The 13,149-nt window shown below is 41.3% G+C and overlaps 1 protein-coding gene across 2 annotated transcripts in view; it reads left to right on the top strand.

The window, feature by feature from the left end:
- LOC126190952 (uncharacterized) overlaps positions 1-13,149 on the top strand; it is a 349,144-nt gene that overhangs the window by 212,953 nt on the left and 123,042 nt on the right. For both annotated transcript variants that reach the window (XM_049931608.1, XM_049931616.1), the window contains exon 2: positions 10,903-11,112. In XM_049931608.1, coding sequence (XP_049787565.1) covers positions 11,007-11,112 — 106 coding nt within the window. In that variant the 5' untranslated portion in view covers positions 10,903-11,006. The remainder of the gene's footprint in view (positions 1-10,902; positions 11,113-13,149) is intronic.

The raw sequence follows: 13,149 nt of genomic DNA, 5'->3' as shown, positions 1-13,149 counted from the left end.
TTCTGGCTCGTTTCTTGGTAGAGGAGGTTTAAACACTGAATCTTTCACATAACCCCACAGAAAGAAATCGCATGGGGTTAAGTCGGGAGAGCGTGGAGGCCACGACATGAATTGCTGATCATGATCTCCACCACGACCGATCCATCGGTTTTCCAATCTCCTGTTTAAGAAATGCCGAACATCATGATGGAAGTGCGGTGGAGCACCATCCTGTTGAAAGATGAAGTCGGCGCTGTCGGTCTCCTTTTGTGGCATGAGCCAATTTTCCAGCATGTCCAGATACATGTGTCTTGTAAAGTTTTTTTCGCAGAAGAAAAAGGGGTCAACCGTTTCTTCGCTCACTGCAGGCCGACCCGTTGATTTCCCCTTACAGAGGCATCCAGAAGCTTTAAACTGCGCATACCATCGCCGAATGGAGTTAGCAGTTGGTGGATCTTTGTTTAACTTCGTCCTGAAGTGTCGTTGCACTGTTATGACTGACTGATGTGAGTGCATTTCAAGCACGACATACGCTTTCTCGGCTCCTGTCGCCATTTTGTCTCACTGCGCTCTCGAGCGCTCTGGCGGCAGAAACCTGAAGTGCGGCTTCAGCCGAACAAAACTTTGAGTTTCTTTACGTATCTGTAGTGTGTCGTGACCATATGTCAATGAATGGAGCTACAATGAATTTATGAAATCGCTTCAATCATTTGTAATAGCCCTGTATTACCTGAAATACCAAGTAGCTTGCTGCAGATAAATTATGCGATCAAAAGGATCCGGACACCGCAATGCAAGGTGGAATTGACCACCAAGTGTCATGAATGACACTAAAAGGAGACGGGGAGTTAGGTGTTGGCAGTAAAGCACAGCAGTAGTGAGTACTCAGTAACTTGGAACAATGACTAGCGATAGTCACCCAAGTAACAAATCCATCAGGGACATTCCAACCTTTCTAAAGCTGCCCGCGTCGAATGTTGGTGATATGACTGAGAAGAGGAAACGCAAAGGAAGTACCACAGCTGAACTGACACCAGCTGGACCTCAAGTACTGACGGATAAGGATCTTCGAGCATTGCGGAGGGTGGTAGTAAACGTCGTATGAAATGAGCGCAAGTGATCAATGGTGAGTTCGGAATTGCTGCTAGCAGTCCATGTAGCTAAATGGCTGTGTGTATGGAGTTAGAAAGAATTGTGTACAATGATCCATTAGTTTCTCTTAAGCTACACATTTCTGCAGTCAATGCTAAGCGGTGCTTCAGGGGATGCAGCGTTACTGGCCATCATGTGTAGTACTAACGGTGAAGTAAGGAGGAGGAGTTATGGTATGGGGGCGTTATTCGTGGTTGGTGTGTGGTCCCCCTTCTGCGTTTAAGAAAACGTTAAATGTGGAAGAATATGAACACGTTTTACAGTATTCTGCATTGTGCACAGTAGAGGACAGTTCGCGGATGATGATTATTCGTATCAGCGTGACAGTGAACGTTATTATGAAACAGCACGTGTGAGACCATGATTTGTGGACATCATTCCTGAAGCTGATTGGCCTACCCTGCCCAGAGTCCCGGAGTGAACCCAATGCAACACCCAGTGACTTCCTCAGCAGAGTTAAAGCAGTCATAAAGGCGAAAGGTGGACACATCACAGATTAGTTTCTATTAACCGGTGTTCGCATACTTTTCATGAGATAGTGTTTGCGCCGTCGTGGCCATTTCGAGAACGACTAGAGTTCAAAGCAAGGTCATTTATGAAAGGCGTCGCGTGAGGAACCACAAGGGCATTGTTCGACTTTTTACTTTTACCAGGAGTTTTATCTCGATTATATGCTGTTTGTAAAGAATTCTGATTTAACTACGTGGCGAATAGTTAATGAAAGTGGAAGCTGCCATTATGAACTACACAGCCCATACTGTTGTTGTCAATAAGTAAAGTCTTTTTTCGACACACACACACACACACACACACACACACACACACACACACACACACACACTCTTGCCGTATAATAATCGCGGGGATACGACAACGTCTCCTATCACCTTGTCATGGAGCCAGCAACAGCGTCACGCTACAAAGAAATAGGTAACCTCTGACTTTGGAGATGCGCCTGAAAAGGTTCGGAAAACTAATTAATGGAAATAAACAAATATTTCACAAGTGACTGATTACAGATATCTATTTATGTTCAGTCAATAGTCATGTGTCCTACAATAACCATAGTGGTCTCTCTCTCTCTCTCTCTCTCTCTCTCTCTCTCTCTCTCTCTCTCTCGAACAGGAGTTCAGGAATCTATGAGGCTCTCTTGCCTTGTAATTACGACAACCAATTCATGACAACTCGGGAAGTTTTGGCCTCTCAATAATAGTGAGCGTAGTCAGCATTTTGGCGGAACTGTAGTTTCCCGTACAGATGCAATTTTCTGAAATTGGGAGTTTTTCCATTGGTTTAGGTGTTTTGCTGTGGAATCTGTCGACATTCTTGAACCTCGCAATGGATGAGTATCAACGCAGTGAGAAGTCGGACAGTATGGGCGCCGGCGTGTCCTACAGTAAGTGGTGGTCGTGATTTACAAACACTTCGAAATCAAACAGATTTACTACATATATTTAGTAGAAAAATCCCCGAAAGCATAAATATCAATGTTTAATAACAATTTGTCATTCCAAAAATAGCTAAATGAAAACAACATGCACAACCGCCTAAATTCTCTGCGACAGTAAACTTTCACTTTATGCATTAATAAATAGCAGGTACAAAGATTAACGGATACACTTCGTTCAAATATCGTAGATGTTTGATTTCCCTTTTGCACTCACGAATACGGAAATTTCCACCCATTTAGATTATTAGTCGTGTGAAGCTACGGTTATTTCAAATTTAATGATGAAACATTGCTATACTCTTTACATTAAAAATGTTTAAAACATGTTAAAGCAAATCGGTATATATTATGCTCTTTAAATCGGGACTCACTCATAACCAGTTATTCTGAGAAATATGGAATTCCTCATGCAATGACAAGCATCAAATATTTATGATCTTCAAACTTCCTGACAAATCAAAACTGTTCGCCAGACCGAGACTCTAACTCCTGACCTTTGCTTTTCGCGGGCAAATTTGGAAGGTAGGAGACGAGGCGCTGACGGAAATAAACCTGCGAGGACGGGGCATTAGTCGTGTTTGTGTGGCTCAGTCGATAGAGCACTAGACCACGAAACGCAGTGGTCCTGAGTTAGAGTCTCAGTCTAGCACACAGTTTCATATCGGTGCACACTCTGCTGCAGGGTGAAAATTTCACTCTGGATTTATGATTTTATTTGTAAAATTACTTTAATGGAAAACTAACATGTATGCCACAGTTAATTACAAGTACACCTCATTTAATGAGAACTGGTACATAACTAACGCAGCCATTGCTGAATATCTTAAAAGAAACATTTTATTCACGATCTGTAACTTCCTGTTTACATCCTGAACGGCTTGACCTCGGAGCAAATGTTATGTAAACTTTGTGGCCTAATGCTCTCCTTGCTGTCTAATTCCCAAACACCGAAATAAATGATCAAGCTGCTGTTCTGAAAAAGAAAAAGAAATAGCGGTAGCCGGAAGCACTCGAACCATTTGAGAAGTCGACCTGAAATGCACTTGGAAAAATCTTACACGGTAATCCTCCATCGATAAGTACTACATCTAGAGTACAATAATGAATAATTAAATTAAATGCGCTCTTGGGAGTCCTCCAGGGTTAAGTCGTTGGTCCACTATTTCTCCATTCGTGTCTTCATATTACGTAACTACAAATTTTATACTGTCATGCAGCTATATCAAAGCACAATTCCTAAGGTAAGAACATCGTTCCTCCCTCTTCAAACAGTTCCTCCCATATTTCTTGATATGCCCAATTACCCTCCCATAAAAATTTAAAATATCTAAAAGTAATTTTGCTAAGAATTTAAACTGGAAAGAACTGCCTACACAATATCCCAAAATTTTGCGGAGTACTTCAACACAAAGTAAAATTAAAACTAGTAGTGTATTTACCGATCCCTAATCTTTACTACTGTGATGATGTAGCTACACACGACACACACATCCTCGAGCTAACCGTGTATGTACATGACAGATTTTTTGTGGAACATATGTCAGTCCTTCCTATGTTCAGGGTGGACTGAACCAGATAAGTAACGTGATACCTACATGCTCTGTTTTTTTTATCTTTCTTTGGTCACTGTTGTTAATAGCTCTCCTCAACTATCAGACAACCTTTAGTATTCCACACAAAAATAAGAGCTCTGACACATCCAACACATTAGATGTACTTGGGTATAATAAACATTTCTCTATACCCTCCATTTCAATCGCACGACTTCGGAAAAAATTGCCCAGTGACCTGCGTCTTACCCAAAACCACTCGTGATTCAATAGAGAATTAAAGCTTCATCTGTTAGCATCGACATATTCCAGTGGTCTTCCTTCTGTCCAATAGCGAACTAGTATTTCCGCCACATTGTCAACACTATCCATGCTTTCTTCATATTTATTTGTCTGTTTACTCTCCAACTCATCAGCTAACCTTATATTAGTTTTCTTCTTCCTGGATCAGTCAGCTACTTCACCAGATTTGATTGCTGCCGTTCTACTCCCACACATATTAGCTGCCATTGCTCACAAAAGACAAAATCGTAACGAGGAAATCACTTAACACAGTGTAATTATACTGTTCACCAGCTTAACGCAGTGCGACCAACCTTGTGAGACGTGTTGAGACACACTGATTCAATCCGGCCAGACCGAATGGAGCTTTCAGGCTGTTTTTTCACGCTCGTTCAGGCAAAGGCTGGACTTTTTCCTAATCTCTGTCTAAGAAAATACGATACACAGAATTAAAATACGATAAAACACAGAAAAAGCTTTCATGATTGACAGACAAAAGGTGCATAAAACTTCCTTTCCTTGGTCTAATTGTTTCCTAGCGACAAGACTGGCATCCGGCCACAAAGTTAAAAATATCTTTCCAAATCATAAACTACACATACTGCGATATTTACTGAGAATGTCTGGTTATATGTAAGATACATACCAAGTGAGATAAATAAATAAATCTCTCGACTTGACAAGTGCAGTAAGTTCATTTGTTACATGAAACTTCCTGCAGATTAAAACCGTGTGCCGGACCGAGACTCGAACTCGGGACCTTTCCCGCAGAGTGAAAATTTCATTCTGGAAACATCCCCTAGGCTGTGACCGAGCTATGTCTCCGCAATATCCTTTCTTCCAGAAGTGCTAGTTCTGCAAGGTATGCAGGAGAGTTCTGCGAAGTTTGGAAGGTAGGAGACGAGGTACTGATGCAATTAAAGCTGTGAGGACGGGGCGTGAGTCGTACTTGGGTAGCTCAGTTGGTAGAGCACTTGTCCGCGAAAGGCAAAGGTCCCGAGTTCGATTCTCGGCCCGGCACACAGTTTTAATTTGCCAGGAAGTTTCATATCAGCGCACACTCCGCTGCTGAGTGAAAATTTCATTCTCTAATTTGTTACATGTTTATCTCAGCGTTAAAATAGCGTTCAGAAAGGAAGATACCTATATCAGACAGAGTGCACATTCCTCTGGCAACGATAATCGCACTGTGATCAGTGATTTTATCACCACCACTATGTTCATGCATGATCATTTATAAGTTCTGAAGTAGAGCGTCGATCTGAAGCCAAGTAAACATAATTTGGTTACCCTAGGCCTCGTCAAACTATACGCATTTCAGAAGCTGTCGAAACGAATGCTACATTGTTCCGCGAGATACGGGAACTCACGTGGTCACCGGTGAGCTTGAACATAGACGGCTACATTGCTTCCATCGTGATAAAAGATGCGCTGCTGCCACTGGTGTAACCTAGTTGGTAGTTAGGATTTAGTGTCATAGTAATTCCACTAAAAATCAGAAGGCCTCTATAGTAAACATTGTGCTATATTATACGTTTGCTACGTATGATTAATCTTGAATATTTTTTAAGGAAATATTCAGATGTCTGAAATTCATTTTTGCAGCAATTAGAAGTCAAACATTGCAGGACTGTGGTGATTATTGTAGGGTCTATCGTTGTAGGTCATTGCAGTTATTTTTTATAAGACACGTGCTTAAAGGACTGATGGTTTCATGCTGTGAAATTCCTACTGTAATTTGTGATGGTCAAACCAAACAGCGTAATACACTTGTGGACTTCTCATATACGGTCCTGAGAATAACTGGCACTGCTGAAACAGAAATAAAATACGAAAAAGCTGCAAATATCGGAATTTTAAAATATTAAATCTTGTAGAAGTTGTAGGAATTATTGGTCTCTTTTATACTAAACACTGGTTCTAAGTCAATACGCATCATATAATCCATCATGATCGTGTTAGACAGGATGTACGTACAAACCTTCATTTTTTTTTTTTTTTGAAAGTTGGTATGTACACGTAACACTTCTACTGTTTTCACTCATTTGAGCGAGTACAAAACAAGCTGATGACGCAAGCGTTTCAACAGACAACAAAAAGTTGCATTTAGCATCAAGGTGTCTCTTTACATCTGAGTCGCTCATAGGCGGTTGTCTCACTGCAGCTGCAGTCGTACCAGAGCCGTGGCCGATAGCTTTGGAGTCTAACCAACCCAGAAACCATAAGTAACTCACTCCCAAAGGCACCTTGTGAAACTAGAGCGTAAGAGGTACGCTATAAGCTTAGGTGTTGATACAGTAGAAATGTGTACTGTGATTTTCTACTAGCCACGTGAATCTCAGTTTAAAAAGTCAGTATTATGGAGAATTTTTGAATGTTATTTTTGAAAACAAAATGATGAAGAAAGAACCAGTGTTTTATTATGCCAGGTTTCAAAGGATATTGAATTTTCTTCAGCTTTATTTGTAAAGTTTGATTTCAACGTTAACGACAGAACACATGTATTTCAAGGAGGAGGCTACTCACGCACATCTCTCTTGATAACTGTTGGTGTATGCAAGCAAATATCTTTATGCGTAAGCGTGTGTTCGAGTAAGTCTATTTTCTCCGTGAAGAATCTGACGGGTGTGCTGTAAAATGTAATACTGCCGAAAAACAGTAATCATTTTATCAACCAACTGTTCGCCAACTTTGTCCATATGGAATTTGGTTCTGAAAATGGCCACAAGTCCCACTTCGTATTTTTTATTTATTGGTTTAGCTCTTTAAATGAACAAGAGCATCACCAGAACATATAAAGTTACCTGACAGCACTGAAGATTAAGCTAGCTGTACTAAACTTGCTTTTATAGTACAGTAGAAAATGATGACATTGACAGCGCCAATGTCAGTTTAATCTACTGTATTTTAAACGTAATTTTAAGTACTATACTACAACCAACTTTAAGCGCAATCTTTAGTCCTGTTAACCAACTTTAAACTGTGTATTCTGATGATGCTCTCGCTCATTTGAAGAGCGAAACCGGTAAATCAAAGCTAAATAGTGCGAGTTGTGGCTGCTTTCAAAAACTTTGTTCCCTGCAGACCACGCCTGCTCTTGCTAAATTTAGTTCTGTTGCTAGAAGGTGTAACGGCATGTTTCCATAGAACTATACCGTCATAATTTGTCAAAAATTTTATCCAGATTTATTCGACAAGCCACCGAAGAGTTACCATTCAGCTGTCGGATGAAACAGCTTTTCGCCTGTTTGTACTTTACAGTGTTAAATTACATATTTACAAAGGACGAACTAGATTGCATGAAAGACGTTAGTGTGACGGCAGACAGCGTTATCCTTTTAAATGCGAGTATATAAACAAATGGTAACGACCAAAGCTGATTTCGAAATTGTGTGGTTCTTTCAATAAATAAAAACTGTGACGCAAAGATAGGAAAAACCCTAATAAGTGCGAGTAGGAATCTTGCTGTTGAGGGGTCTGTACAAACTTAATTACGTATATAGATAACAATTTCGTGTAGCGAGTCTTTATATCAGTCGACACTTCACCGACTTGAGTGTCCCTTATCTACCTCTGTATCCAACATGGGTAAGAGACCTACAGATCAACGTGAAATCTGAATCACGCGTTCTTCCTGGCGACTTATTATGTGGTTAATAGGTGAAGACTAGCTTAAAACCGAATGAAAAATCCATTGTCCGATCGAGTTTTGATCCCTCGACCTCTGTTTCCAGACACGTGTTTCACCGCTAAATAGACAGGCCCTAAACGTATATCGGTTTTGATAAGCGTTTCCAAGTATCGAAATACGTGACATCTATGGTCGTATCTTCGATGACTGTATTGATTTACAAGCTTAAATTACTGACACCGCCAAGGGACCGTATTGGACATAAATTTCGACTTGATACATATACCGGCCCTTGAGAGAGAGGTTTGCAGACAGCAGAGGGATCCTATATGGGTTCAGTTTATACCGACCGAGTTACGAAACACTAAAATACGTTTGTGCAGTTATCCAGTGTACTGTAGATGGTGATGATGTTTACAAATAGCGTAACTCTTACGACTGTACATGACGAAATTCATTTTTCTATTATATTTCTAGTAATATTATTTTTTTAAATACACATGATGTTAATTTAGAAAGATGACTATACGCGGACGGTAATAACGTCGACGATTGTCGCTTAACGCTTATATAACTATCAACACTTGAAACGTCCCCTTTGAAAAATTATACAAGACTGTGCTTAAACTGACACACAATATTTTTTTAGCGCAACGCAATCTGACTTTCAAAAATCCCTACAAAAGAATGGCCCTGACTAACATTAAGCTATACCTTTCACAAATCACTTACCTCACAAAAATCTTCGTTACTCGAACTACTGCAGTACAGCGAGCGCCGCTACTGCCAGCTAAATAAAAGATTCAAACTACGGAAGGCACTAACTAATGATAGGCATAGTTAGCAAATGAAAGATTGTAATAGAGAACAAACAATGTATTTACCTTAATAGTGTTGAAAAACCATAATATACATAGCAGTTCATTACATCCAGTCTAACAAATTTCAAAACTCCGCCATCTCTCCCCCCACATCCACCACTGCTGGCGGCTCACCTCCAACTGCGCAACGCTACGCGCTGTTCACATCCAGCTGCCGCTGCCCAACACACAATGACAGACAACAATGCAAACTAGCCACAGACTGCACACAGCACAGCCAGTGATTTTCATATAGAGCGCTACGTAACGTTGCCAATAAGAAAACATAAACAGCCTACTTACATAAAGAAAACATAAACAGCCTACTTACATAGCCCCCATGCTCCCCACAAAAAATTTTACAAATTGTTTTGGCACTGGCCAATAATGATTTGATAAAATTTTTCATAATTACAATAACAAAGATATCAAATGCACACACTTATTAATACAATGTTGGTCAAAAGCTAAAATTTTCTCACAGTCCATAAAGACAGTCCAGATTGGTCATCACAGTAAAATTGCAGTGTTTTTCCCAAAGTCTGAGCAGTAAAAGAAAATGCACACGGAAGTAGTGGATTTCCATGCAGTCTTGAAGAAGTAGTGTTGTCCTTCCAACGGAAAGACAGTGCTGACTCTTGACATGCAGACAGGTAATGGGCCACAACAGAGCAAACCCACAGCAGAGTCATTCGACGTTTTGAAGAATATTGGTAGGTAGGTCATCCCACAGCAGACCCACTATAGTCTTGGTAGAGAGTATGGTATAGGTGGGCCACCAAAGGTGCAGACCCACTACAGTCCTTGTAGAAATAATGGTATTGATGAATCATCAAAGGTGTAGACCCACTGTAGTCTTTGTAGAGATGGCCATCAGCCATCTGTTGTGACTGTGCAGGTGCACAATCACCATTGAAGAGTCTTGCGGATAATATAGACGCAATCTGACTTTCAAAAATACCTTAATATCATCAAAAGTCATAATATATGTAATTTCAAAACTCCGCCATTTCCTTCCACACATCCACCACTGCTGGCGGCTCACCTCCAACTGCGCAACGCTACGCGCTGTTCACATCCAGCTGCCGCTGCCCAACACTACAATGGCAGACAACAATGCAAACTAGCCACAGACTGCACACAGCGCAGCCAGTGATTTTCATATAGAGCGCTACGTAACGTTGCCAATAAGAAAACACAAACAGCCTACTTACATAAAGAAAACATAAACAGCCTACTTACACACTCGGTTTCAGTTATCATTTTAGTCACGAATATCACTACGTCAGGTTAAGTGAAAGATTCTTGATCTGAAGTACACAATTATCCGATGCAGATAGTTACTATTAAACTCAGTCTTGATCACAAATTTATTCTGATAACAGGTTTCGACTATTCCTGTGGTCGTCTTCAGACCAAAACGCTGTATGAGCAGGAGTCTCCTCCTGGTGGTAAATCACTGCAGTGATTTACCAGGAGGCGGCTCCTGCTCATACAGAATTTTGGTCTGAAGATGACCACAGGAGGAGTCGAAACCGGTTATCAGAATAAATAAATTTGTGATAGACTGATTTTAATAGTAACTATTAGTAATATCATTGATCACTGTCTGCTCCCGCGATGTATTCAAAAGTAATATCCAATGCAGCATATTACATGCATGCGTCCACTGTCTTCTACAGACAATATAAGGAAAATAAATGTAAGAGAATGGACGCGTGTGTGAGAGACACATTTCAAGTAATAATTATGTACTTAACGTCAAGGAACGTCCTTTCAACCTGATGTGATGGTATTCGTGATGTGAAAACACTCCCTTGACAGAAAACAGTCATCGATAAATATGCTTGTTCGTGATTGCGTTCTTTAAGCATGTAGCAGCTTTGCGGCACTCTTTAGAGAAAATACTTAGCAGTACGGCGCTAGAGGCAAGACAGTGACTGCTGCAGTGCCGTTGTGCGAGAGTCGCTCTTCACCGGCGACTTGGCTGTGTTGCAGGACAGTAAGCGGCTATGGACGCAGCCAGCGCCTAACCACCGGGAACACGAGTAGCTGACACCTGCCAGCAGCACCCCCACCGCAGCCGAGCCGCCACCAGCGAGATGGGAACCAAAGTTTTCCTCAAGGCCTTCTTCAGGCGGATCATCACAGACTTCCGCCACAAGGAACTCTTGCCGCTGAAACTTCTGTTCTTCGTGCATTCCTCAAGTAAGTATTCAACCACAATTTCAACAGGTAATTAGCCACTCATCACTGTCACAGAAGAGTTAAATTGCTTCGGTAGGGATTAACATTAATTTATGCATCATTTCTAAAAAGTAAGATCATAGATCTTTTTTCCCTCCTTCCCCGTCCCAGTCTCTCTCTCTCTCTCTCTCTCTCTCTCTCTCTCTCTCTCTCTCTCTCTCCGTCTCTATATGCTGATGACATATCTGTTTATTACGTGCCTAGTGTTGGACATTGTTAAACAAGAGTAGCAAGAAAAGTTTCGGATTACATACTGTACATCTACATCTACATCCATACTCCGCAAGCCACCTGACGGTGTGTGGCGGAGGGTACCTTGAGTACCTCTATCGGTTCTCCCTTCTATTCCAGTCTCGTATTGTTCGTGGAAAGAAAGATTGTCGGTATGCCTCTGTGTGGGCTCTAATCTCTCTGATTTTATCCTCATGGTCTCTTCGCGAGATATACGTAGGAGGGAGCAATATACAGGGTGATTCAAAAAGAATACCACAACTTTAAAAATGTGTATTTAATGAAAGAAACATAATATAACCTTCTGTTGTATATCATTACAAAGAGTATGTAAAAAGGTTTTTTTTCACTCAAAAACAAGTTCAGAGATGTTCAATATGGCCCCCTCCAGACACTCGAGCAATATCAACCCGATACTCCCAACTCGTTCCACACTCTCTGTAGCATATCAGGCGTAACAGTTTGGATAGCTGCTGTTATTTCTCGTTTCAAACCATCAATGGTGGCTGGGAGAGGTGGCCGAAACACCATATCCTTAACATACCCCCATAAGAAAAAATCGCAGGGGGTAAGATCAGGGCTTCTTGGAGGCCAGTGATGAAGTGCTCTGTCACGGGCTGCCTGGCGGCCGATCCATCGCCTCGCGTAGTTGACGTTCAGGTGCTTGAACCAATTTCAGACGATAAGGTTTCATAACTAACCTTTTTCGTAGGACTCTCCATACAGTTGATTGTGGAATTTGCAGCTCTCTGCTAGCTCTGCGAGTCGATTTTCCTGGGCTGCGAACAAATGCTTGCTGGATGCGTGCTACATTTTAATCACTCGTTCTCGGCCGTCCAGAACTTTTCCCTTTGCACAAACACCCATTCTCTGTAAACTGTTTATACTAACGTTTAATACACCACCTATCAGGAGGTTTAACACCATACTTCGTTCGAAATGCACGCTGAACAACTGTCGTCGATTCACTTCTGCCGTACTCAATAACACAAAAAGCTTTCTGTTGAGTGGTCGCCATCTTAGCATCAACTGACGCTGACGCCTAGTCAACAGCGCCTCAAGCAAACAAATGTACAACTAAATGAAACTTTATAGCTCCCTTAATTCGCCGACAGATAGTGCTTAGCTCTGCCTTTTGTCGTTGCAGAGTTTTAAATTCCTAAAGTTGTGGTATTCTTTTTGAATCACCCTGTACTGCTTGACTCTTCGGTGAAGGTATGTTCTCGAAACTTTGACAAAAACCCGTACCGAGCTACTGAGCGTCTCTCCTGCAGAGTCTTCCACTGGAGTTTATCTATCATCTCCGTAACGCTTTCGCTTTTACTAAATGATCCTGTAACGAAGAGCGCTGCTCTTCGTTGGATCTTCTCTATCTCTTCTATCAACCCTATCTGGTACGGATCCCACACTGCTGAGCAGTATTCAAGCAGTGGGCGAACAAGCGTACTGTAACCTACTTCCTTTGTTTTAGGATTGCATTTCCTTAGGATTCTTCCAATAAATCTCAGTCTGGCATCTGCTTTACCGACGATCAACATTACATGATCATTCCATTTTAAATCACTCCTAATGCGTACTCCCAGATAATTTATGGTATTAACTGCTTCCAGTTGCTGACCTATTTTGTAGCTAAATGATAAAGGATCTATCTTTCTGTGTATTCGCAGCACATTACACTTGTCTACATTGAGATTGAATTGCCATTCCCTGCACCATGCGTCAATTCGCTGCAGATCCTCCTGCATTTCAGAACAATTTTCCATTGTT

This window comes from Schistocerca cancellata, chromosome 1 (assembly GCF_023864275.1).
Source record: "Schistocerca cancellata isolate TAMUIC-IGC-003103 chromosome 1, iqSchCanc2.1, whole genome shotgun sequence".
In the NCBI taxonomy this organism is placed as follows: domain Eukaryota; kingdom Metazoa; phylum Arthropoda; class Insecta; order Orthoptera; family Acrididae; genus Schistocerca; species Schistocerca cancellata.
The sequence above is the reverse complement of the archived record's forward strand: the minus strand, read 5'-3'. Positions and strand labels throughout refer to the sequence as shown.